This window comes from Apiospora aurea (assembly GCF_038362705.1).
Source record: "Apiospora aurea strain CBS 24483 chromosome Unknown utg000009l_segment0_segment0, whole genome shotgun sequence".
Classification (NCBI taxonomy): domain Eukaryota; kingdom Fungi; phylum Ascomycota; class Sordariomycetes; order Amphisphaeriales; family Apiosporaceae; genus Apiospora; species Apiospora aurea.
In genome coordinates, this window is record NW_027117396.1 from 867,137 (window position 1) to 892,036 (window position 24,900).

Genomic DNA, 24,900 nt, shown 5'->3' on the forward strand with positions numbered 1-24,900 from the left:
TTACTTCATATCCACGTAGACTTTCTCTACAGACTTAGGGTATAGCTGAAAACGGTGCCGTGTTTCCTATGTATAACGTGCAATTCCTAAACCCCTCCCCCCAGAAGCTGTCCAGTGAACGAGGAAAGTCGGAGGTTACGTTAACCTCCCAGCTTCATGAGTAACACCTCGGTGAATTCGCTACGTCGAATCGTACCTCATTTTGAGGAAAGTACATTCGAATGTCGTCTCTGGGTTTGTTCACCCGGGTAGATGAAACTGCATGGACTGGCAATAATTCAATATTTTGCAAGTCACGTACAGTCAAAGGCAATCGTTCTGCTGGCAATGACTCCCTATGACGAGGGAGTACCAAACTCCTCCTTTCCATCATTGTAAAGAAGCATAAAGCATTTCATCCCACACTCTCTGACGAAATTATAGCAACACAGTACAGGCAAGGTCCAGGCAAAGAGATCAAATTTCACGTCACCATACGCCAGAAGATGTCGCTTCGCAAGATAGGCCCCGGCTTCTACATCGCCACTATTCCTCCATCCATGGAGTATTGTTTCGAAGACATGTGCGAAAACTTCACCGAAACGTGGAAACACCTTCCAGCCGGGCATGTCGGTGGTGCCCTGGCCCAAGAGTCGTCTACGGATCCCGATGATCGCCACCCCGGGTACCCCGGTGCGAGTACAGGCACCCGCAACCCTCACCCTCATGAACCGACCCAGTGTACGGGTCTTTGTCTTACCTATGCCTTCGCCCAGCGGGCCGGAGGGCCTCCCCGAGGAAGGCCTATGCCCGCAAGACCTGACCCCTGCACACCCAAAGGTCACACCATCGTCATGATGCCTGCGGTCCAGCCCAAGAGCATGCCACCGCCCGGGCCTGGGCTCCGAGACTCCAGTGGCCATTTCATTCTCATGGTGCCCAAGGAGGACGAAGAGCAGGCGCCCGATAACCGCTCTCAGTCACCACCGCCCCGGCCCCATCCGTGCATCCCCAAGGACCGCAGCGTTGCTGCCAACGCGTCGGAGCCTCCTCGCGCACCTCGCAGCACGTCTCCCCAGTCCTCTACCTCCGTGGAGGTCGCGTTCGAGACCGAATCGGTCCCGTCCTCGTCGTCTGGCGTATCCTCGTCCACGACTACATGGGATGCTGCAGCCTCCGCTCCAGGCGTGGATCTGAAGGGTGGGCAAGCGGCAGGGCAGCCGCCGGCTGCTGAGTGTGTGGTATGTGGCGATCGTTTCAAGATATCTGGTTGGTACGAGCAGTGACATGTGTCTTTCTTTCTTTCTTCCTTTGACGACAAAGTTGCTTCGTACTTTGGGGTAATTAGGTAGTGTGAGTGTGTGCGTGATCTTGGGTTGGATTATGTAGAGAAATAGACGAAATTGTCTTCTTGGTTTAACTGGATAATGCTATCACGAAACACGACATGAAGATGGGCTCACCCCCTATTCCACACTATTGCTAGTATTGCCAGTGTCTCAAGAGGCCCAAAGAGGCTTGCCTCCTGAAGCACAACAGCGTGCGACAGAAAGTCCGACTTCAGGCCATAACATGTGACCAGAAGCCCTAGATTATAGGCATGCTTCATTCATGTAGTTCCCTGGCATGTGTTGGCAGTTGTCATATATTCTGCTTCTAGCATCTCTGGCAGACAACATGCAAGCAATCTGCGACATCCTTAGTCAACTCAGCATGCTGCAGTCCAGGGTAACAAAGACTCTACGGTCAACCAAGATGCCTCTGTACAGTATATAGATGAAGAGCTCCCTCTCTGACTCCATGAACGAGTAACTCAGCAACACACTTCTACTCATCAAGATCTCGCTCGCCTCAATACTCAGTACAATCTCATACCAGGATACAAATTCAAACACACTCATCATGTCGTTGACCAAGCTTAATACTACCGGCGTCTATGTTGTTGAGGTCACGCCTTCTCGTGCTCCGTTCTTTGAAGCTGTTTGGAAGCATTATGCCCCCCAGTTCAATGACATTCCATCGTCGTCGACATCCCCATTGTCGTCTAGCCGGGAGCTTCCAACCTATATCATCGCCACCAAGAAGCTCGACCAGAACGAAGAGGACGGCGATCATGAAAAACGCTCCAAAAAGGCTGAGAATTCAGACTCCTCCGATTCCAAGCTGGAAGCCCTCGCACAGTTCCTGACGGATCTGCCTCCTCACCCTGATTGCCCCATCGCTTCTCCTTTGAAGCTGCAGCAGAAGTCCGCTCCGGGCAGACGTCACAGAAGGCGGTCTTCTAAGCTTCCTGGACTCCAGGAGGTCAAAGACCTTGCTGACGCAGAGGCTTATAAGCGGAATCGTGACATGCGTACCTACGCGCAGGTAGCTGCTTATCCTCGCCATCCCCGGCCTTATCCGCCGTATCCGGCTCCGCCACCACCGAAGCCAATGCCTTGGCCCAACGCCCCGCGCCCTCGACCTGGGTTGCCAAATAAGCGCGAACGATACATGGCTATGGAAGTAACTCCACGCCCTTTCGCTGTCTAAAGTAAGCGTCAGGGGGTGCGTGCGAAAGAGCCCGCCGCGGTCGAGTTTCGGAGTCCGTTACAGCCTGGACCTTGAGCTACAACCGGTTACTTGTGTTCGCTCGCGTTGTGGTGATGGCAAAAGGCCATGGGATGGTTAGGCAAGAGTGAATTGCTATGATCTCGGTTTGGCGGCAGTTGGATATTCAGGGCGAAAACTACCTGGCTATACCAAGTTACATTTGGTTTCGTTACATTCATTAGAACCAGATTTTGGCGATAAGGGTTTTGGGGAGACTTTTTCAGGTGCTACCTGGTCAGCACCCGCACACATTCTCTTGTTGGTTTCTTTTCCAGTTGTTGTACCTAGGCTGTCCTTGTCGCAGCAACCATGAATAGACATGACTTTCGATAATATCGGCTTCTCGATGCATTTGGATGGTCTACTGGTTTAAGTATGATGTGACGTGTAAAGTGTTGTCGGCTAGGTAGTTCGTTAAGCCCCTATAGTGCGGCACCTTTGTCCTTGCAAACTGGCTGAGAGCCGACTCATCAGCCCGAATACCGGTGCTTGGAGGTACAAATCCGGACGAAATTGCCAATTTAGGTCCTGGATGCCATTAGGGCAGACAACTCAATCAGTTGTAGGGTTTTCGCATGAGGCCCAGCACTGGCAATTACAACACACATACGCCTGTCTTGCGGCATGTGCCTTGATTGGTGATGGCGACATGCTCTCTTTGTTATATACCCATTACATTTTGTCTTGACGCAGCGTGGAAGCCCCTGACTGACAACATGGTCAACTTACGCTTCTTACACTTGAACTAGGCAAGCAGCAATGTAACCCCGTACTTTCATTGCTTAGCTTTCATATAAGCACATATAATTCCACGGCTCAACTGTCCTCGAATCTACACACTAAACCACACACACACACACACACACATACACCAATCACACATTCCTAACACCCCCAAGCACCATGTCGATTAAACACATCTTCCCTGGGACTTACATCGTCCAGGTTCGGCCAAGCCACGAATGGCTCTTTGAATCCATCTGGAAAGCGTACTCCTCTTCGTTCTACACCAACGAGATTACGCCGCCCCTGGACAATACCAATCATCGTGATGACATAGTAAAGGCTATGATGATGAGGGACATCGCGGATCCAAGCCACTTGGCTTTTGCTACGGGGGTAAATCCTCCACTGGGCTGTCCATCATTCTGGCAGCGTCCGCTGCCCGATAGAGCGCCGTATCCTTTCCTGACACCGCCACCTGTCGCTCAGCAAGCAGGTCAGGGTAGTCCTTTTGGACCGTTGCTTGTCCCCGGCTACCAAGGCAACGGCTATCCGGTCTTTCAACGCCACCCAGGTCGTTTCCCCGATTTTGCGGATGCCGAATACACGCAACCGCCTCCAACCAACCCCAGCAATGGATCTCCCAACCAGTAGAGAGAAAGTTCTATGAGCGGAGGCTGATAGATCGACGAGAGGTAATAAGTCCTCAGTCATCGCTGAACCCGTCATGACTCGAAGAGCAGCCACCAACAGCGGCTTTCTTGGATGATAGCCCAACCGGCGTACGGTCACGCCAGCGCGCGATAGTGCTGATATTGAATTTGCTGTACACGCTGTTGAAGACTTGTTTGCAGTTTCATAGATACAGTATACACCAGGCAATAAACAAAACGGTGTGTCATTCCATAGAATGCATATCACCCCTATCTCAATAAAAGCTGGTCGCTATATTATTTGTGCTTGACGTGTGGAGAGTTACTACCAAACTTGTCACTGAATACAGAGACGAACCTAAGCTCCAAATTCCTTGTCGTAGTCAACCATAGTAAACCGGTATCGAACGTCGTTCTTCTCGAGCCTCTCAATCGTCTTGGCCAAATTCTCGGCGCTGATGGGGACGGACTCGACCCAGGAGTCGATCTTCTTCTCCGCGGCCAGCTTGAGCATGTCGAGCATCTCGCGGCGGCTGCCGAGGTGGGAGGCGCCGATGAGGCAGCCGTTGGCCATGAAGTCCTGGGGTTTGATCTGCAGCGTGGCCTCCTCGGGCAGGCCGACCGAGATCCACTTGCCGTGGACGTCGAGCAGCGCCAGGTAGGCGGCCATGTCGAAGCCCTCGCCGAAGCTGTTGGCCGTGCTGACGACGAGGTCGAACGTCATCTTGTGCGCCTCGTTCCAGCCCGGGTCCTGCGTCGCGAGGAAGCCGTCCGCCCCCATCTTCTTCGCGTCCGCCTCCTTGCTGTGCGAGCGCGAGACCACCCACGTCTCGGCCCCCAGCGCCTTGGCCCAGAGCACGCCGAAGTGGCCCAGGCCGCCGAGGCCCACGATGGCCACCTTCTTGCCCGGGCCGCAGCCGTTGCGCACGAGCGGGGAGTAGGTCGTGATGCCGGCGCAGAGCATGGGCGCGGCGCTTGCGCTCGGGATCGCCTCCGGGATAGGGTAAGTCCTGTCGCCGAATTTCTGTATAAGCATCTTCTTATCCTATGCGAAGCTAGACTCATTCAGGCTGCCTACCAGTACTCGTGTGTGCGGACATGAGACGAATAGCCACCTTGGGTGACGATGCCCGTGTCGGGCCAGACGGCACCGTATGTGTCCATCTGCTTGGGGCAGTATGTCTCGTTGTCGTTCTTGCACTGTCTACATTCCAGGCAGGACCAGGACTGAGCGCCCACGCCAACGCGCATCCCCTCCTTGGCGAGCGTCACCTTGGGGCCAACGCGAAGGACTCGGCCGACGATTTCTTTGCCACGGAGACCAGGTGTTAGTGACTTTTACGGATGAGAAGCAAGAATGCCATGTTGCTCACCGTGGCCGACGGCCAGAGGGAACTTTTGGTCACCCCAGCCACCAGAGATGGTATGAACGTCGGAACTGCATACACCACACGCTTCGATCTTGATCTCGACGTCGTTGTCTCCAAACGGCTTCACATCGAACTCCTGTTTGTGGAATGACTTGTAGGAGTCAGGTGAGTTGACCTGGAAGCCAACATACTTGTCGTACTTGGCCATCGTTGTAATGGGAAGCTGCCCAAGGCTGCTGCTTATTCTTATTTCTGTATGGGAGTGAAGACTGTAGAGGACAAATCACGCAAAGACAGGATACGCCGATATTGGGAAGTCCGGTCAGATATGAGCTATGCGATGCTACAGTAGCCCCACCATCATGTGTTTGTCCTCCAGCGATGCTGCCCAGGGTAAACGAGGGGCACGAGGGGGCTTCTCCAACTTCCCCATTGCGATATCAGCCGGCAGGGCCAATGAGCAACGTCAATGGCCTTGGGCCGATGAACAGATCCCAGCAAATGCGGGATGACTCCATACTCACTTCCCCAGTCTCCACGCATGTAAGATGAACCAACTGCTGGTTGCGGGCGTGGGTAGACGATGAGTCGGACAAATGCTGCCGATAATTCCACCACTCAAGCGCTTCCATTTGTGCCGTCTGTATGAAGCCTTGGCGTCCGCCGGATCATTTGTGCAGTCAGAAAACATGGAAGAAGGAAACGGAGTACATCGGTCTGGCATCCTTGTGGGTGGGACGGTGCCAGATATCACTCTGTATAGACTTATCGAAGAGCTTTTGCTCGGTTTGTACGTGTATCCGATATTGTAGATTTCAAAGTGCTACAGCCCATCTACGATAAGTTGTGTGTAGAACACACTTATCCAGCTTCCGCGGATGCGTAGCAAACAAATTGTTTGATGCATGATACTTCGTCAGATTCCAAGAGGCGCCTTCCGCAAAGCAAGCCTCAGGGACCTGAAAGCTGACGATGGACCCCTTGCCGCACACAGGTCCACCGTTTTGAGTGGCGCATGAATCCAGACACGAGGCGGCGCCCAAGCTCAAGCGCTTTTCTTCACAGCTGTGGCCGTCTTTACCGGGCGCCCACCGCCAATGCCCACGCCAAGCAAGAAGGCGAGGCGCATCGACGCCCCGAGGTAGACGAAGGGGACATTGCCCCAGTCGATGGCGTTCCAGGATGCCACGTCCCAGTAGACCCTGAGCCCCAGCGCGGAGACCGAGTACAGGTGGCCGAGGTCGGCCAGCAGCAGGACGAAGAGGACTGTCTTCCAGACGAACAGGTCGGATGTGGCGCGCAGGACCAGGGCCTCGTTCAGGGCGAAGAGCAGGTAGAGGTTGGCGAGCTGGGACAGCACGATCGAGGTGCCCGCGGGGATGGCGTCTCCCGGCGGTGCGGTGGGCGCGTGCGTCAGCGTCAAGTAGACCGCTTGGTGGAAGTGTGCGTAGTAGGCGCCCACGAGCGCTGAGATGGGCTCGACCACCAGGAAGAAGAGCCGGTAGGGGAGTGGGAGAGTAAAAGCCGCGGTGGACTTGGTTCTCGCCATGGCGTAGAGATGGTCGCAAGGGATGGTTGGGAGCTAAGCAAGTACTTGATGACCCTGAAAACAGGACTCGGCGTCACCGGAATGGCTTGTGTTGTGTCGTTGCACTTCGCAGTATCGTTGATACCATCCGATGTTTGCTGGTTAAAACCAACTTACTGTCTGTCACCTTAATGCCAGGGGGTCCTTCAGATGTTGGCGGTGATTTCATTGGTTAGCAACTGACAGACCCCGACCGGCCGATCAGGAAGTGGGATATTTTCAGTACTGGACGTGAAATAAACATGCATGGTTTGCTCTATTCACCACCCACATTCCCTAGGTATCTCATATCAAGAGTGTATCGTTGGGCAAACGCCTCCAACATAGATTGAGCCTCGTCTAGACAGAGTTGCAATGCATCGGCGTGGTTGTACAGTTTGGAAGTAAAGACGGCACACCCAACGAGCTGTTGCATAGCAAGACCTCCGACCAAACCACCACACCAAAATGCCTATACAAAAAGGCAGCGATAATACACCTACCGGTACGAGTCTCGAGGTACAAGTAAGCCATTCGATATACTACTGTAGATTCAATCCATTAAAGGCTTTCCAATGCCATGTTCGTGAGTAGCCAAAGTTGGTTAGGTAATGCTCCCGAGTAGGCGGTGGTTGGGTGCTTGTTCGACCAATAGCAACCGAATCGGGAAGGCGGGCACAAGGGCGGGGCATTCTGGCCCAAGGCTCAACCCCGGCAAAACCCTTCCACCCCCAAACTCTCTCCCACACTTTCGTTTTGGCAATTTTTGCTTGCCCTGCCAGAAATTTGTGGAATTGCAGTCGCAGGCTTGTACCCCAAAATTCGCGACCCCGTCCAGGACTTTCCTCTACTTCGTGCCGCCCATCGAGAAACAGTCCGAATTCCTGTCGACAGTCCCCTTCACCACGTCGCCCAGCATGTCTGCCTCTCTGAACAAGATCGCCCCCAACAGCCCTTCGCGGCAAAACCCCTCCGAGTTGGAGACCAGCATTGCTGGTGCTCTGTACGATCTCGAGACAAACACTGCCGACCTCAAGGTCGCTCTCCGACCTCTGCAGTTCGTCTCTGCCCGTGAGGTGAGATTTGCCATTGACCTGCGATGATCCTTCTACCAGACCGCCATCTGTACCTATTCCTTCTCGACACACTGCCTGCTACACATGTGCGACGACGCCTGAGCAAGATTTGTTGCCGGCCTCTGGGCGCACAATTCCTGCTCTTGCCGACTCTGGTCGCTTTCGGCTCGCTTGGACATCGCTCGATCATGGACGGATTGATTGAAGGAAAAGTCGAGCCGAACGATTGGCCGAAGCAATCTTCGTAGACCGCACGTACACTACATGCAGCAGCTGTATACAAAATAGTGGGAATAGGACGGGAAGCGGTCCAAGGAAGCACACTACGTGTATATCCTGGAGCTCGCCTGCTGACTTTGGGTCTCAAATTAGATCGAAGTCGGCCACGGCAAGAAGGCTATTGCCATCTTTGTCCCCGTTCCTCTTCTGCAGGGCTTCCACCGCGTCCAGCAGCGGTAAGTCAACCCATTCCCGCCAGAGGCTCTTTGGCCGGCATGTGTACTAATTCTGTTCTTCAGCCTCACCCGTGAGCTCGAGAAGAAGTTCTCCGACCGCCACGTCCTGATCCTGGCCTCGCGCCGCATCTTGCCCCGCCCCAAGCGCTCTGCTCGCTCTCGCAACACCCAGACCCAGAAGCGCCCCCGTTCGCGAACTCTGACTGCTGTCCACGACGCCATCCTGACCGATCTTGTCTACCCCGTCGAGATTGTTGGCAAGCGTCTCCGCACCAAGGAGGACGGCAGCAAGGTCCTCAAGGTCATCCTTGACGAGAAGGAGCGTGGTGGTGTTGACTACCGCCTGGACACCTACTCCGAGGTCTACCGCCGCCTCACAGGCCGTGGTGTCACCTTCGAGTTCCCCCAGTCTGGTGCCCCCGAGTACTAGGGTTAAGCGCAGGACCGGAGTTGGGGTTGAACGTTGAAGGGATGCAATGATTACGATAATGTGGTCGTTCTGAAATTTCCTGCATTTGCTTTCCCGGTAGAAGCATGGACGGAAAGGTTTGGGATTCCCTCCTGGCAGGCCACATTCGGATCACACAAAAAGGGTATGGCGTCTAGATAGCTTGATACATTCCACATGAGGTTAATGACAAGCTCGGTTCTTTGATGACACACCAACTACTTCGTTCTCTCAATTGTATACATGTGATATGCTTTACCTTGCTCAAGTTGGCATTCAGGGGTCAACCTGCTAGAAACCAATGCTTCCATGCCACCTGTCTATGCTGCCCGACTCTGGGAGCTTGGAACTTGAATAGATACATATAGCGTCAGCAAGCTTTATTGGATCAACATCCAGACTACGTAGTTATCTATGGCCAAGTTCTTTTCTTATGGGGTATCTCGTAAAATGGCTTCATAACATTGCTTTTCTTCCCCCGCCCTACTCCTGACTGATCCGACCAATGCCAAGGACACTCCAGTAAGCCAGCTCTCTCTTCTCCTTGGCGTCCTTCTCTTTGCCGCTGGACGCAATGCCGACCTGGTCCTGCGAGGGCTCGCTCTCCCACTCGAGCCGGACAAACATGGGTATCTCGAGGATGTCCTCATCCTCTCTCAGCGGGGCCAAGTCCGGTTCGGGTTCGCCTGCCTTCTGCAAAATGGATGGTGTGGGTTGGATCTGGAGAGAGGCGGGAATCACCTCGACTACGATGCTAACCCAGTTCCGGCCGCGCTCAAAGACCTTGCCTGCCTCGACCTGGTGGGATCCGTCGTCCTCTCGGCGCCCGTCGCGCTGGTCCCGGTCTTCGGCCTTAAGGACCTCATTCAAGTCGTAGTCGTCCGAGTTGGCCCCGACGGTGAATTGCGGACACAGAATGGTCACTTTGGAGGAAAACCTACCGGGCGTCGTAGCCGGCGTGGCGAGTGTGACTTTGATGCTGTCGAACATGGGGTTCTTGAACGTCAGGAGGTATTGCGCGGGTTTTAGCGGGGCGAGGGCGGAGGGAGGCGGTGCGCCGGGATTTGGTAGAGGCTTGATGGTGACAGAAGGGATGTGGTTGCCGGCAACCAGCCGTATACGCCATCTCGTGTTGCTCACTTTCGCCTCGGGCTTGCTGAGAATATGCCGGCACGCGGGGCACCGCTTGGCTCGCTTCGTGCGAAGTAGGGACGCCACCGGCCATAGCTCGTCTGCAAAATGGGCGCCTTCCTCTACTTGCGACACAGCCTGTTCCATTGTGACCGTTCCATCATATCCTTCGGCCCTAAGCTTCGATATAGCCTCCGATTCGTCGAGGTTACTCGTTCGAAAGCCTTCACTGGGGACGTCTGCCTCACGCATGACGGTCGCTTTATTCTTAGGCTTCGACGTGCTACCCGAATATATGCTCATGATACGGGTCAGGGCGGCTGGCGAACTGAATCCATAGTCCCCCATGCCTCCCGCCATAGAAGATCCCGTGTTCGAGTTTGCGAGCTGTGACTGATAAAAGGACCGTAAGGCGGAGAAGCGCGCGCGCGTAGACTCTGGTTCGGGCATGTTGGCATCGCGTTTCGTAGGAGAAATGTCACCGGCCGATGTCAAAGGGACATCTGCGCTGGTATTGCTGCCATTGCGAAGCTTGGACAGTTGGGCAAAGATGCCCTGCGGTTTGTCGAATTTGACGCCAACTTCCGAAGAACTCCAGTTGCAGTAGGAGCAAGTCAGCGCCCACGGGCCCGTAGGACCAGATGCGGAAGCATTATCGGCTGAGAGAAGCGAGGCTTCGGGCGCGGATTCGAGAGACTGGACGGCAAGAGGGCCGACGCAGATAGGGCACTGGAAACAACTGCGCGTACACCTGCAGACCGGAAACGCGTCAATCTAAGGCATTGGCACGCCACAGCGGCACGGAGAGGGGTATTCTGGCCACCGGGAGCTCCAGCGCAATGCAGTGCGCCCATGCAAGTGGGCAGAACGGGCTTTTGGCAGACTCACCTGTTGCCCTCGGTCTTGACGCTGCTGCTGCCGACCTCGAATAGACAGCTCGGGCAGTAGATGGTGACCAGCTCCTCCGAGACACAGCGGGGGCAACGTATCTGGTGGCAATCGACACAGTATAGCAGGTATTCGAGAGGGTAGAGGCTGTAGTTGGAGCGTGGGGAGCGCGGGTCGAAGGCGTGGTCTTCGTCATCATCCTCGGGCAGGTCCTGCGAGGTGGGGGGAGGGTGAGCCGTCGGAGTGGCGCGTCTGGTTGGACAAGTCGAAGCAAGGACATTGGATGTACGTGTAGGGTGTGAAGGACGCCATTGGATCTGATCAGATGTCGCACTGGCGAGCTAATGCCGCATAGCAGCGAGGCGGGAACGGCGTAAGGTTGCAGACTGAATTCAATTCTGGGTAGGTAGGTAGGTAGGTAGGTAGGTAGGTATGCAGAGTGAAGGTTGATAATCACGTACGCTACGGGCAGGACTGGACTTGGAAGCTTAGGTGCAGGCACAGCTCCCGCTACCTACTTCTTTCAATAAGAGATAAGTGCCTAATGTTGTGAGCCGGGTATGTAGGATAGGATGCCCATATCATTTGCGGACCTATGCAAGTACGCGCACCTTGTGCCTACCTACATAGGTAGAGTTTATCAGGCACGATTCCGACATTTCATCGAATCTCAGAAATGACAACGTCAATTGGACGAAGTCACCTTGCTTGAATGTTCGGTTTCGTTTCGGGGGCCTTCGGGTGAGCCAACCTAACCTAAGTACCTCAGGTTACACTGCAAAATCACGTGCGAACTGCCGTCAGAAGCTATGGCGGTTGGCAGTCAGTACCTGAAAAAGCACACCCCCCCCCCACCCCACTAGGTGCGGGATACCGCACTGAAATGAGCAAGTGCTGAATCAGGTATGTAAATCCCTAGACTGACTAGACCTACCGAATGCAGAGGCGATACCGAGATGGGCTCGCCCTTGAATAAACTTTCCTCAGCCTCATCTCACGTTTAGTGGATTTGACCAGAAGCGATCTAGCATGTAGCGAAGAAAAGGAAATACAGATCTCCAGCGACGCCACGCAAGACCAGACGCTATTGTTCCTCACAGCTGGAACTTCCACGAAGCAGGCACTACTGCACAGCTACTACCTACATGTATGTATGTATCTACATGTACTTACCTGCTGAGATGTCCCACTATCGTAGAATCAATCTATCTATCAATGGGCGTACCTCGGAGAGAGATGGCACTAACAATAACCAGTTCAGATCCGAGTTGCTGGTACGCTAGTTGTAACAGTACAAGACTGGTTCGGGTTTTTTCCTTTTCTCTCTTTTTCTCCGGCTGTCCCTCCTCCACAGTGTCTAGAATTATCACGATCGTAGGGACATGAAAAAATGGATTCGGGTAATGTGTATACGTGGTCAACGATTTGTGCTTACTTCTGAGTACCTCCATCGATAAGATAGCAAGGTATATGTCCCAATGGACATTAGATAGTCCATCATCTCAGCGAACGAACCTAGACAATTTTTTTTTTTCAGTTTTATCACGTTACACGCCAAAAGCATCATGGACAAAAAGGCATTGCATATCCTATATCTCCTCTCCTACCATCGAAGGAGAAGTATACTGCCATGAGCCGTCTTATTCTTGGCTGCCCAATACCCGGATATCCGTTCCGAGACAGTCACACACCGGCCGATCCCGTCACGAGATCACCAACGGACCCTCCACAATGCAATGCGTGTGGTGAGATCGTGCTGAATCAATGGCACATACCAGCGAGATAACGGGTTGACGCCGACCCCCCGGCCCCAACTGATACATGTTCAAGCATGTCAGGGCCAACTGAATCTGGGGCAACTTGATCCACCAACATACATGTACGGGGTGGGCTGAGTTTCTTATAAGCCGTCCAAGCCACGATGCTGCCCCGAAATCCTCACAGATGAAATGCGTACCTAGATCTAGGGAGATGCTGCCCCCCTTCCTTCAGTCGTCCATGCTGACGACCGCACGGGATCAGTGGCTGGCGTATCATTGCGTGTCACACAGGCGCTTTGTCCCACCACCGCATCTGCTATGTACCCGAGCATGCAACAATCCCAAGCCGCATCCTCTTCTCATGGCGCAAGCTAACGACGTTGTCGCCGACTTGGCTGTCTACATACGTACTTTACATGTCCACATGCATTTGCATGGGACGGAATAGTCACAGCAAGGCATTATAATGCTGTGTTGTGACGTGACGGAAAGATCGTCAGGCCAGGCTACCTACTTAGGCTGGTGAACTACCTAAGTAGACAAACACTGTTGCTAGCAAGAAGCCGGAAATTTCGCTACTGGGCAAGTGCCCAGCTGGCCCTGCAAAGATGCTCAATTCGAGCATCAGCCTGCATCTGATTGGCCAAGCATGCTTTCGATCCGCCGAGGGCTGCATCAGTCGATATGTCATGTACATTACTGTAATGTAGGTAGGGTAGGCAATGTTGATCACTCCGAGAACCGAAGAGTGGGTAGGGGTCTAGGACCGTCCCGAATGCAGGCAGTATTTGTGCAGTGCAAGTATGCATACCCGCATCCTTGCTGCGTCTTGGCTTGCACTCATCATAACATTAACAACAACTGCCTGCCTAGGAAGTAGGTATGTGACTACATGCATAACCTTGCCGCATATGCTGCTGTGCTCCATCCACCGCCACTCCATACAGGCTGCCATCGGAACGGGAGAGCAGCAGAAGAAAAGCAACCTACATGCCAGAGGCTCCTCCAAACAGACTTCCGGGGCCAAGGGTCCTTCTGGGCGACCCTCACTTCGTCCGTATCTGAAGATTTGAATAACAACCTAGAGTTTCCTGGCCTGGAACGCTCGTTTGGGCAACCGCACCATGGCTCAGGGCTTTCAGCTGCGATCTCAGCGCACGCCCGGACTATCGACCACGCTAAAGACTAATGCGTCCGATTCTCGTGCAGCTTGGACAATCCATGGACCTTAGGCCCTTAGAGCCCCAAGGGGAAACTATCTCGAAAACCCCAACAGGGTCTTGCAGGGATCGTCGCCTGCAGCTAGAGTCCGTGGCGCCTGAGGGCGTCTTGCCAGTACCTCACGCCTGGCCCAGCCCAGTCCAGTCCAGCACACCCGGGTCATATCGGTGTTACCGTCGACTTTTTCCTCTCGACTTCTCCTGGGTGTTAGCGTCTGCCTGACACTATGGCGTGCCTGGTATGGGCCTTCCGTCGGGGAGTCGAGAACACCCAGCCCGCGCTTTGCTATTCCCCAAGCGAGCGATACGGGGATCAGTGTCCCCGTGTTATTTATTATTGGGCTTGCTGACGTCTGGTTCGCTATATCTTGGGAAGCCTCCCTGACAACATGTACTGGTTCGTCCAGAGTTTGGGGTGGAGTTTTGGTAGACAAGGCCTAACGTCTACCTGATCTTTTTTGACTCACCCTTTTCCTTCTCGAGAACTCAAATCCGATGAGGCTCCCAGCTCGTTAACTTGTTTGAGCCAGTCGGTGGCCGGCAGATGCAGTGAACCTCGCCGCTGAACAGGATCCCGGTCGACTTGTGTTGGAAGAGCCCATTGGATGATCGCCAGCCAACATTCCTTGCGAGTTTACCTTCGGTCAACTGCTTTCGGACTGAACCTTGGTGCTTCTCAATACCGTCAGATAAACACCCAAGTACTGCCAGCCACATGCTCTCGGCCGCCTGCCTCGCTCTTCCTGTACCATTGTTGACATCGCAACAATCCAAGGACATGTCGTTGCACCGAGATTCAGCGCTATACAATGGAGTCTCTCAACGTCTACGGGGGTGGAAGTCGAAGAAATCGGATAAGAACATCGGGGCCCATATGTCTACCAATCCAGCAGTCATGAGGTGGGATGGTGCGGCGCGATCGAGTTCATCCTGGGACAGCCTTCGAAGGGTAGGTAGTTGATCGGCTGGCCTCTTTCCTCCTTGCCTACTTACCCGTGTGCTCGTGGAATGCAAGCTTACAAACGACTCAGGACCCGGAACTGTGGTACCGGGAGGGCGACTGCTATGTGCATCTCTACGGAAGAGGCCAGTCGCAGAGAGGACCGGCCTTCAAGATCCCATTTTCCGCCTTGCTCAAGGCAGACTGCTACCCGCTTGTTGAAAAGTACATCTGGCAAGATGTGGCCGATCCAGCTACGTCTGCCCCAGCAGGCTGCGAGTACAACACACGGAATGTACGGCGCAGGCATTGCCGGACCGAGCTTTACATTCCTGCTCCTCCTAACTTGGGCAAGAAGCAGGCATATCGGTTCCATCTGGCGACGCGGAATTTCTTTGCTTTTCTCTTCAGGCGCTCCTTGGTAGGAGAACATCTGGGGAGCGCACTAATCACCCTCGCTGAGACTATGCACCTATTTCGCACGCATGATGTGGATAATCTCGCGGACCTCATGAGTTATATGGACGAAGAAGGCTATCTGTACCTGAAGAGCCAGCCATCACACGCGCTGGCTATACTACACCTTGCCGAGGTCCTCCAAATCCGAGATCTATACATCAATGCCTTCGCCCATTGTTGTGGAATGAGTGATCAGTTGTTTCTTGGACCGGAGTATCAGGTAAATATCAGTTCACGTTACCCTGCCAACCAGCAGCCCAGCTAACATATCCCACAGCTTGTGTCATCCGTCACGCGGCGTTTGATAAGACGCGCCAAGGTGGAAATGGAGTTGAGGCTCGGGCAGATCGGAAGCATGCTGAAGACTTTTCTCCAGGATGAGCTCTCCGAAGCTCACCTTGGGCTGAACCCGGGCGCAAGAGCACATCTTGAACGCTTCCGAACGCTTCTCCAAGGGGTATATGCCGCAAAGTTTGGGTACTACCCACCGCCTTCGATTGACCCCCGGACCACGGTCTTTGAGCTTGACGTATTCCGCGTCATGAATCGCGACTTTGAAGCACTTTATAACTATCTCGTCAATGAGGATTTAGGCTCTACTCAGGGTATCCCTATCGTGTCACAGGGAGGAATATGTACCCTTCAAAGCGTGCAGGCATTCGATGCACGCTACCGGTTCACAACCCTGCCGAAACCGTTCCCCCTATTGCCCCAGCTTCAGCCGACCACTGTATCCAAAAGGACGTCATGGTTCGGCATCTATGTCAAACCTGGAGCGCAACAAAAGGCGAACACCCACGTTGCCTTGCTCAAGGCCACTAATCAGAACAAGGTGGAGTTGCTCGAAAACGACCTGGTGAGAGCTTATCGGAAGTTCGAGGAGGACACGATATGCAACCCGATGAAGGCCGACCGAATGGAGAATCTGAGTCCAGTAGATGCCCGCAAAGTTCGATGGATATTGGTATACACCGTTCACCAGTGTCTTAGGCAGGTGATGCAGTCGCCACCGGAAATCAAAGAAACATCCAAAACCCCCTATCACCTCTGCATATCGACTGCCAACATCCCGCCTTGGAAGGACGAACTGCCGGTGCATCCCAACCTCCAGATACACCTGACCGAGATTACGCGCAACCCGTCTATTTCGACCTTGCGCTGGAGTGCTTTTTCGGGGTATCAGACGCCTCCTCTAACACCCCATAGTCCAGATGTGATGAAAGCAGAGATCAAGCCAGATATCGATTACTTCGCACTGAGTCGTCAAAGGAACGCTTCAGACACCAAACTTGCCACCGGAAACCCAAGGACGCCGACGAAGAGGTCGTCAATTACAAAGAGCTTGCGTGAGAAACGTCGTTCATTGGGCCTCTTCATGGCGTCCCAGGTCGAGGCTACATCACCACAAGCCAACCGAAAGTCGGTGCAGTACCACGAGATTGTCGTCCACGGCTACGGGAACGGTACGAACGATGTCGAATTTACGTCAAAGCCATCGTCTGTAGCAGAGATTGCGTCAGACATGTATACCACAGGAACATCATCCACGGCGTCCGACACGGGTGGATCGAATGACGGGACTAATTCCGAGCATGGTACAACCTCGACGAAGGGCACTTCAATCGCAGATTCCTCATATGCGAAGAGCCCGACTCCCATGACCCCTACTTTGCCTCCGGCGAACCATAACCACTTCTCCTGGGCCAGTCGACGGAGCAGCATCTGCATTTCGGCTCGGTCTAGGGTCGATAACATCGACAGTGTCAGCCCACCGCCGCGATCTTTGACTGTATGTGCAAAATCGCCACCCCGCCTGCGGCGTCACATGCAGCTGCCTCCGAGGCCAGGGCTGCTCAAACAGCGATCGCTCAGCGTTAACAATCACGACTACCGCAAGTCAATGGAGCCGCCGCCGCTCCAGATCCGCAAGACGTCAAGAGAAGAGACCGATGCGATCCTCAGGGCCTCGCGCCCGCGGCCTCTGCTGGAAACCCAGGGGGGTCGGATGCTACCATTAACACGAATACTGTTGCTTCTGCTTCTGCTTCTGCTGCTTCTGCTGCTGCTGCTTCCGGCGATGACGATGAGCTGCAAATGCCGATGCCCTCAAGCCCCACGGTTTGGGATGACATCAAGGCACTCATGGAAGTGCGTGCCTCGAGGCTTGGATTTCCGAGCGGCACCGGGGATGACATCCTCCCGGAATGGGACATGTACGGTCTCGGTGGACTTACGGAGCCAAAACCTTGATGATGGCTGGGCGAGCAATATCGTATTGATCTCCCTCGTAACCGCAACCCTCGTTCCCGGTTCTGAGAATAAGAAAACAAAAAGAAGAAAAAAGAGAGAAAAAGAAACTCCACGTCAGGTGGAAGGAAACGACCAAACAGGCAGGCCCGTTGGATTAAGAGTATGCCGGGCCATATCACACACTTCCACCCTTCGCCCTCGAACCTATTACTTTTATTACACATTTACATCTTGATACCCAAACCTCACTCACTTAGTAGCTAATTTATCCAGAGTGTCCTCTTCTATCTATTATTCTTTTTCTTCACTCGTTGTGGCAGGGCATCCAAGGGAGCTGAGGCCGCCAAGAGGAGCCGACGCTGGGAAGTGCTGGGCTATCATCGAATGAGGGCACGGGATCACACGTTTGGCGGACGTTCTGGCATTAGACTTTGACGGGCATGACCTCGTCGGGCACTTATTTTCTCAGACTGTACCAACAAATACCAAAAGCGGCCTGATTATGATTGGATAGACTTAGACAAAGGACTCTCGTTATATACACCGTCCGAGGCGTTTGATTGTCTTACGGTGATGAATGTAAGGAATCACGCACATCAACGTCTTGTATAGCATGCATAATGGTATTACCCACGTCATGCCACCACACGCTGCTTGCTTATCTGTGCTTCCTTTCGGCCCCCTGATCATGCACACAATTGACAGGTTATCCTCATTCAGACTTAATCGCAGCACCTCCGCTTGAAGCTGCCGTCAGCCCCTCGATGATCTCATTGCCCATCACATAGATCATGTACGACGGGAAGATGAGCCATGCGCCACTGGGAAAGGAGGGAAATGCATTGTTAGTCTCGAGAATGCGACGCGGCACACAAACGGGTTGGAGGCAAGTGGTGATGAACTCACTTGGGAATGATCCACAAGGGAATCAGATCTTGGATTGAATTGTGGCCAATGTTGTCAAAGCCCGAATAATACTCGTTCAGCCCTATGCACCCAAGTTAGTCGAGCACCGCACAGCGATCTGGGTTTCTTGTTCCTCTTGGCGACTTCTCGAAGAAGCCATAGTTCATGTGTGTAAAATGCAATCTCTCACTCCCGCCCCTCCACGAACAACAACCACAACCAAGATTTTTTATTTTTATTTTTAAAGAATAAAACAACTAATGAAAATCATAAGAGCAGACGTACAGTAAAGCACCGTCTTGCTGACAGTCATGACAGCAGCCGTGAACGCCAGCAAAACCGCCGTCGCGGCCGGACGGCCGCTCAAGACCTTGGTGGCCCCGCCGCGGGCGGCGACGTTGACCTCGCGGGCGCGCGTGAGCCAGAGCCAGAGGTAGGCGAGGTACATGGCGGTCTCGACGACGTTGAGGGCGCCCTGGGCGGCAGTGAAGCCGTTGCGGGCGTTGTACGACTTCCAGCCGTAGACGTGGTCAACCTCGCCGTAGAGCTTGTAGGGCGCCCAGAGCGGCCAGTGCAGCCAGCCGCCCTCCATCGTGTGCGGGCGCCCCAGCACGTAGATGCTGTCCCAGATCACCAGCGGCAGCGAGACGGCGAACCAGAACAGGGTGGTGCGGTCCGGGGCGTGCAGCCAGCGGACGCCGGCCGCGGCGGGGTTGTTCGCGGCAGCATTCGAGGTCGGGGCCATGGTCGTCGAGGAGGAGGAAGTGGATCGTTGAGGCGTGGCAGCGGCGGCGCCAGAACGGGTGGTGACCATGGTTCGGTTTATATGTTGGTGGTGACGGGCGGGCGCGAGTCGGGATTTGGAGGTCGCGAGTCTAAATGATCGAGGTCAAAACGCTCAATCGACAGCGTGGAAGGGCAGACAAAGAAAGGCCAGGTAATTACGCAGACGCTGCCTAGGAAAGTGTGAAAAGAGGAGAGAAGAGTACCCGTATACTACACGCCAACAAAGGATCAATAGAGACGACGCAATCGCTTGCCACTCGCTCGTGGGACGAAGCTCTCCCGGTTACATTCAAATCGCCCCAGCAGGAAGGTGGGCAGACAGACACCTCACACGAATGCGGGGGGAATGTTTAGTGACAGGGTAGGTTAGCTGGGAGGAAACCACAGCCATAGTGAGACAAGGGTCTTCTTTCGCGCCCATCAGTGTGCAGTTGCAGTGTCCGGACGCGCTCTCATCCGAGATTGGATGCGACGGACGAGAAAGCCATTCGTATGTCATTCGACGAAGGCATACATATCAATATATGAAGGTATACCTATACCATTGTGCAGTTAGTTATGCTTGTTTGTTATGATGCTACAGCTGCGTACATGCCACACACACTCCGGCTGTGTACATGGTATTCGCTATTCGCTGCTGGCATGCTTGGGATGCCAGCGCTGAAGTGCTGACTGTCATGACAAATATTCCAACAGATGGTCAGGCATCGTCCAACTTTCATGTAGGTACATACATACCTACTCTGTGCAAAGCCGGCTATCGTTGCAACCGTTCGATGTTGTTTAATGAGCTACGAGTTTAGAGGCCAACTAGTGATATGCGACCTCTAGCCTGCCCTGACCCGAGTCAATGAAAAATCAACCTTGTTCAGATTTGACCGAGCAGTCCAGTCGACTGCCCCCTTGAAGTATTTGGAATATATGGCACAGGGGCGGGGCGGAAGATTCCCTTGGCCAAGCAAAGCCAATACCCGATGGACGACTGGCAGGTATCGGGGAAGCTGATGCGCAGGCTTAACTAATTGCTTGTGCATCCCTTAAACTCATGGATCGAGCCCATCTTCAGGCTGCCCGCCATATCTCACCAGATCCCCAAGGTGAGGGATGATGGGAAGTCGCACAGGACTGTCAAAGAATGGCCCAGATTCCCGGCAACGGTTGGCTTCAACGCAGTACGTGTGGGCTATGAACACAGACAGGAAATATGTGCTAGATGGTCTCAAAGCAGCCGCGACAGCGTATCAAGTAGAGTCGGCCGCCACGCTTTCAGCACCCTCAGTCGGCTGGCTCAGCTTTGCCGCTTAGTTGGGCCAATATGCAGACCCTCATGGGCACAGATACACGAGACAAAACGACGAAAAGATGTACGGGTGCCACCATTGCGCAGCGCCTCGGGGAGGAGGCATCGCGCAAAAGTAATAATTGGCAACGGTCACGAGAAGATTTAGTCTGGCACGCAAATATGACCGGTAGCAAGTGGGCGATTCGAAACCGATTGATTAATCGTGCGGAAAGTGTAAAGAAAAAAAGAAAGGGAAAAGAAAAAGAGGCATCGCGGCCATGCCACAGAGTTTTGTCCAGCTTTGTCCGTCCCCAGCCCCGCCAGCCGGGACTTTTTCCCAATCACGTGGCTTATCCAGTGCCGGGTTTTCTTTATCTACGAACTTTTTCCCGCCGTAAGCCTCTTCCTTCCAACCTATCTTTCTCATCACGCAAAAAACATCCAGAGCTCAGGTAGAAGAAACCTCCTCGATGCCTCTACGACGTCGAGCGTGCAGGTGAAGGAGACCTCGTTGATGGCTCTTGTTTGTTTTACCAAGGTTAAGTATCTACATTTTCTTGTGTCCCATCACTGTCATATCATGGCTCTGTGTGTGCTCTGGTCTAGTAGTATCTTGTCTGGATACGAGAGATTGCGCATGATACACAAACCAAACCAAACCAAACCCACAAAATGCCTACCTCCGCGACTCTCGGTGCGCTGGAGTGTCAAAACTTCTGTTTTACAGGTTATCGTTCATGTGGAAGAAAAACGCCACGGCCTAGACAGCCGGTCCATTCCACCCTGCTGCCGTAGATTGCTTAGTGCGGTAACGGGACTAATACGGACATACATCTCAATATATACATAGAACGTTAGCAACTATTGGATACAATTCGTCGTGTTCCTCGTCCCCCGTATGTATGTTGCTAGATCCAAAGCTGGTCGTATCGTCATGTCTCATAACATACCGATCTCAGTGCTAGATCGTGCATAACCACTCATAAAACATCAGCACGGCCGCTAGTACTGGCCGTCAAACAGATACTTTTCATCCAGGAACGAGAGCAGAAATCTTGACACCAGCCGACCCGTATAACTGAGCGATAAACCCCGCGGGTACGGATGACTGTCCTCGTTTGGCAAGATGGGGTCCGCCACCAGAAAATCCAACTCGTAGTCTGTGGTTGTTCGGGGGGGATTGATCAGCTTCTGCATGCATCGTCTAGGCAAAGTGGCAAAGGGAAAAAAGGAAGAAGTACTCACATGAATCACCCTGAAGCAGTTCCCTCAACGTCATCACCAGCTCCAACGACGCGGCGTCCAGCTCGCCCAGCTCGGCGAAGCTGTCGTCGACCAGCGGGTTGAAGGGCTTGGTGGACGCGTCGCGCGAGTGCGTCTGGTAGATCTGATGGAACTGGTAGGCGAACTGCTTGAACGGCATGTTCTCGATCTCGCGGCAGACGGCACGGGCGAAGGCGCGGTTGTACGACGACAGAGGCGACGCCGTCCCGGTCGCGGTGCGGCTGTTATTGCGCAGGTCGACCTCGTTCTGCGACACGACGAAGACGTCGGCCGCCGCCTCGACCGACTCCATGAAGAGGCAGAGCACCAGGAATGCCGCCAGGCACGGCGCCCACTCGGCGCGCGACTTGGGCTTCAGCGACTTGGAGAAGCCCTCGAACAGCGTCGTGACCTCCTTGAGCAGGTGCTCGTCCAGCATCGCCTTGACCTGCCGGTTGAGCAGCCGCGGCGTCACCCAGGGGATGTTGCGGGGCACGAGGTTGGTGCTTTGGAGTTCCGCCATGGAGGCGTGCGTAAGGCACAGGTGCCGCGTCAGGACGTAGTGCATGGCGTAGATGGACAGGGCCTTCTTAACCATAGGAGACTGTCCGAGTCAAGAAAGCATATGTATCAGTATCTAAGAGTCAGAAGAACTATAACCAGTGTACTCGCAGTCACTTACATCGGATCGCTGACCATATACCTGGACGGCCCTGAGGATCTTTCTCGGTAGCTCCGTGTGGCGGACCGAGTCGGTGACCTGCTCGGCGTATTGGGGTTCGAAGATTAGAGACTGGACGTAGTCTCTGGCTTTCCGCCTCACATCCTCCCGAACCGTCGTGTTGTCGAGATCGATGCCGATCGGTACAGCACCCCTCGACTCGAGCTCGAGCGAGTTGACGCCACCGTTCATGTGCCAATGCTGGAGGACTTCGGGGCTTTTCGCCGTGAAGAACGAAGCCCGAAGGGTGAGGGTCGACTGAAAGCGCTGGCCGGAGAAGAGCTCGACGGTGCATGTCTTTTCCGAGCCGCCTACGGTGAAGCCATCCACGTTTTCGCTGATGAACTTGGCCATCTGATCCTTTTTGAAGTGGCCACGGATGAAGTCGGGAAACAGAACAGGAAGGAAGTCCTGAAATTGCCAGCATACGATCTGGGGTAGCTGGTGCGTGAGCTTCTTGCAGCTCTTGCAGGGCCGCTCCTTATCGCACTGGACATGGCAGGGATCGATCAGCGCGTCAACTTTCAGAGGGACCCGATAAAAGAATGCAAGACTTATACCTTTACTTTTCGACTGTGGCAACAGAAGCAGGCGCCTAGTCTCCTCACTTGAAGGGCGCTCTCCTTCGTGTCATTTGCCAGAGGCCCCTTTCTCCCCCTTGCCGTCGTCCGCATTGCGTCGAAACACTCGTAGGGGTTCGGCTTCCCGGCCGAGGCACTAATGAGGTTGGGGGTCATGATGACAAATTTGTTCACCGGCTCTGGTTTCTTCTTTTCGATCTTACCCGCGCCTTTGGTCCTGCGAATCGGCGCTTTGCCGGCGGCCGACTCCGGCTTGACGTCAACCCACCGTGGGCTGAGCGATAGCTGCGAGCTGCTGCTTGGAGCTGGCGAGGTCTGCGGAGAGCAGCTAGAGGCGCCAGGCGAAGCATGGAACCCGGTCATGGCAAATGTGTTCTCGTCGTTCTTCAGGTTTGTCGGATCCCATGGCGGCACATCGGTGGTGTTGCGGAATTGCTGGGGTATGCCCAGGTCGACGGGTTGCTGGGGTGCATCCATGGTTTCTCCCATCCCGTCGAGTGCCCCTAGATCCGCCATGTCCCCCACGCTGTTGTTCGGGAAGGCATTGTAGAAGGGCGCCGCCAGGTCAAAGTCAGGATTGTATTGGTCATTGAACATGAAGTCCTGGCCTGCTGCTGCTGCCAGCTGAGGGTCGCTCGTCAGGCTCGCGAGGAACTGTCCCTCCATGCCTGCGGATGCTATCATTGAAGCATTGGCCTGGTCAGTATATGAGCCGGAGAATACTTGTTGCTGCTGCTGCGGTTGCTGCCCGTGGTGGTCATTCAGCTGGAGCGGCGAGACGGCGGCGGGCCCAGGCGAGGAGTTCTCGAGCTGGTCCGGGAAGCCCACCAGACCCCAGCTGTTCAGACTACCGCTGGCGGGGCTAGGGAAGAAAGCAACGGATCCAGGGTTCGACTCAATATACTGCCATGATTCTGATTCGTCCGCCGAGTCAGGGTGTTGGAAGCTGCCCCCCGACGGCGACGCAGATGCGACCGAGGCCATGGTTGGCTGGCCTGGTTGGCGTGGAGGACAGGAAACTCTGCTCCACGGACGGAGGTATCAATCCAACCAAATACAAGTCGCTGTTTTCCTATCTCTCTTTCTGTTTCTTACCAGATGAGAGGAGCTTCGGATCGGAGCGACTGGCGGGAACCAGGGCTCAATCAGGTGGTTTGGGATAGATATAGGTACACAAGTAGTACGCTGGTGTTCGTTGCTGAGAGAGATAGAGAGAGTCGCTGCGCTATGGGGGCGAATCAATTGATGGCTTCACCGGAATTGGAATATATCATCAGCCTGCAGTCGTCGGGATGTGAAACAGACTTCAGAAAGGCCAGGAAGTTCATATACTAGGTTGATTTAGATTGTTGCAACGGGATCTTTATCCTAGTCTCCAGAGAGAACCATGAGCGCAATGCTGTGTTAGAACAGCTGGGAACGAGGGCCTGCTCACCTTTAAGGCTTCCTGAGATGCAGACTCCGCCATGATGCGCCTTACTCGAAGGGATCACCGACGTTGCGGGTGGCAGAACACGCTAAACTCAGTCGGGATTCGGTCGATCGTTCCATTTGAGAGATCAACCATGTCCATCGGGCGGCACCTCTCCCGCCGGTAGGCTCCAGCTGTCAGCAAGGCCGTCGTCGCTTGTACCAGGCGTCGAGTGAAGCACGTGCTCTCTCCGGTCCAATGACAGGCCCTCCAGCGCTCGGCGTATGTCGTCGGGCGAAGAAGGTACTTGATCATAAATACATACCCTACCAGTGCACATATTGACGCCTGAAAGAATGCGCCTCGAGAATCCGGAATGGTGAGCGCCCAATGGCACAAACAAGTTGTTGTACATTTGCTACCTGATAAACATCTCATT

At 54.1% G+C, this 24,900-nt stretch overlaps 10 protein-coding genes across 10 annotated transcripts; 5 read left to right on the forward strand and 5 right to left on the reverse strand.

The window, feature by feature from the left end:
* Positions 1-485: 485 nt before the first annotated feature.
* PG986_013386 (uncharacterized protein) lies at positions 486-1,265 on the forward strand (the record flags this gene model as incomplete). The annotated part of the gene is made up of 1 exon (XM_066849608.1): positions 486-1,265. The coding sequence occupies one exon, from the start codon at positions 486-488 to the stop codon at positions 1,263-1,265; it is 780 nt and encodes a 259-aa protein (XP_066693751.1).
* A 616-nt stretch (positions 1,266-1,881) lies between these two features.
* PG986_013387 (uncharacterized protein) lies at positions 1,882-2,511 on the forward strand (the record flags this gene model as incomplete). Its single annotated transcript, XM_066849609.1, has 1 exon — positions 1,882-2,511. One exon carries the CDS (start codon positions 1,882-1,884, stop codon positions 2,509-2,511), a length of 630 nt encoding a protein of 209 aa, XP_066693752.1.
* Positions 2,512-3,474: 963 nt separating this feature from the next.
* PG986_013388 (uncharacterized protein) lies at positions 3,475-3,948 on the forward strand (the record flags this gene model as incomplete). The annotated part of the gene is made up of 1 exon (XM_066849610.1): positions 3,475-3,948. One exon carries the CDS (start codon positions 3,475-3,477, stop codon positions 3,946-3,948), a length of 474 nt encoding a protein of 157 aa, XP_066693753.1.
* Positions 3,949-4,305: 357 nt separating this feature from the next.
* On the reverse strand, positions 4,306-5,525 carry PG986_013389 (NADP-dependent alcohol dehydrogenase 6; the record flags this gene model as incomplete). The annotated part of the gene is made up of 3 exons (XM_066849611.1): positions 4,306-4,957; positions 5,026-5,254; positions 5,321-5,525. 3 exons carry the CDS (start codon positions 5,523-5,525, stop codon positions 4,306-4,308), a joined length of 1,086 nt encoding a protein of 361 aa, XP_066693754.1.
* An 837-nt stretch (positions 5,526-6,362) lies between these two features.
* On the reverse strand, positions 6,363-6,866 carry PG986_013390 (uncharacterized protein; the record flags this gene model as incomplete). The annotated part of the gene is made up of 1 exon (XM_066849612.1): positions 6,363-6,866. The coding sequence occupies one exon, from the start codon at positions 6,864-6,866 to the stop codon at positions 6,363-6,365; it is 504 nt and encodes a 167-aa protein (XP_066693755.1).
* Positions 6,867-7,713: 847 nt separating this feature from the next.
* On the forward strand, positions 7,714-8,845 carry PG986_013391 (40S ribosomal protein eS7; the record flags this gene model as incomplete). Its single annotated transcript, XM_066849613.1, has 3 exons — positions 7,714-7,960; positions 8,333-8,415; positions 8,479-8,845. The coding sequence occupies exons 1-3, from the start codon at positions 7,802-7,804 to the stop codon at positions 8,843-8,845; spliced, it is 609 nt and encodes a 202-aa protein (XP_066693756.1). The 5' UTR covers positions 7,714-7,801.
* A 501-nt stretch (positions 8,846-9,346) lies between these two features.
* Positions 9,347-11,541, reverse strand: PG986_013392 (uncharacterized protein; the record flags this gene model as incomplete). Its single annotated transcript, XM_066849614.1, has 3 exons — positions 9,347-10,745; positions 10,883-11,094; positions 11,509-11,541. 3 exons carry the CDS (start codon positions 11,539-11,541, stop codon positions 9,347-9,349), a joined length of 1,644 nt encoding a protein of 547 aa, XP_066693757.1.
* A 3,036-nt stretch (positions 11,542-14,577) lies between these two features.
* On the forward strand, positions 14,578-17,511 carry PG986_013393 (uncharacterized protein; the record flags this gene model as incomplete). Its single annotated transcript, XM_066849615.1, has 4 exons — positions 14,578-14,811; positions 14,894-15,481; positions 15,539-17,050; positions 17,224-17,511. 4 exons carry the CDS (start codon positions 14,578-14,580, stop codon positions 17,509-17,511), a joined length of 2,622 nt encoding a protein of 873 aa, XP_066693758.1.
* Positions 17,512-18,223: 712 nt separating this feature from the next.
* PG986_013394 (C6 transcription factor) lies at positions 18,224-19,231 on the reverse strand (the record flags this gene model as incomplete). The annotated part of the gene is made up of 3 exons (XM_066849616.1): positions 18,224-18,332; positions 18,418-18,499; positions 18,703-19,231. The coding sequence occupies 3 exons, from the start codon at positions 19,229-19,231 to the stop codon at positions 18,224-18,226; spliced, it is 720 nt and encodes a 239-aa protein (XP_066693759.1).
* A 2,256-nt stretch (positions 19,232-21,487) lies between these two features.
* On the reverse strand, positions 21,488-24,034 carry PG986_013395 (uncharacterized protein; the record flags this gene model as incomplete). Its single annotated transcript, XM_066849617.1, has 4 exons — positions 21,488-21,645; positions 21,731-22,352; positions 22,431-22,958; positions 23,030-24,034. 4 exons carry the CDS (start codon positions 24,032-24,034, stop codon positions 21,488-21,490), a joined length of 2,313 nt encoding a protein of 770 aa, XP_066693760.1.
* Between the last annotated feature and the right edge of the window lie 866 nt (positions 24,035-24,900).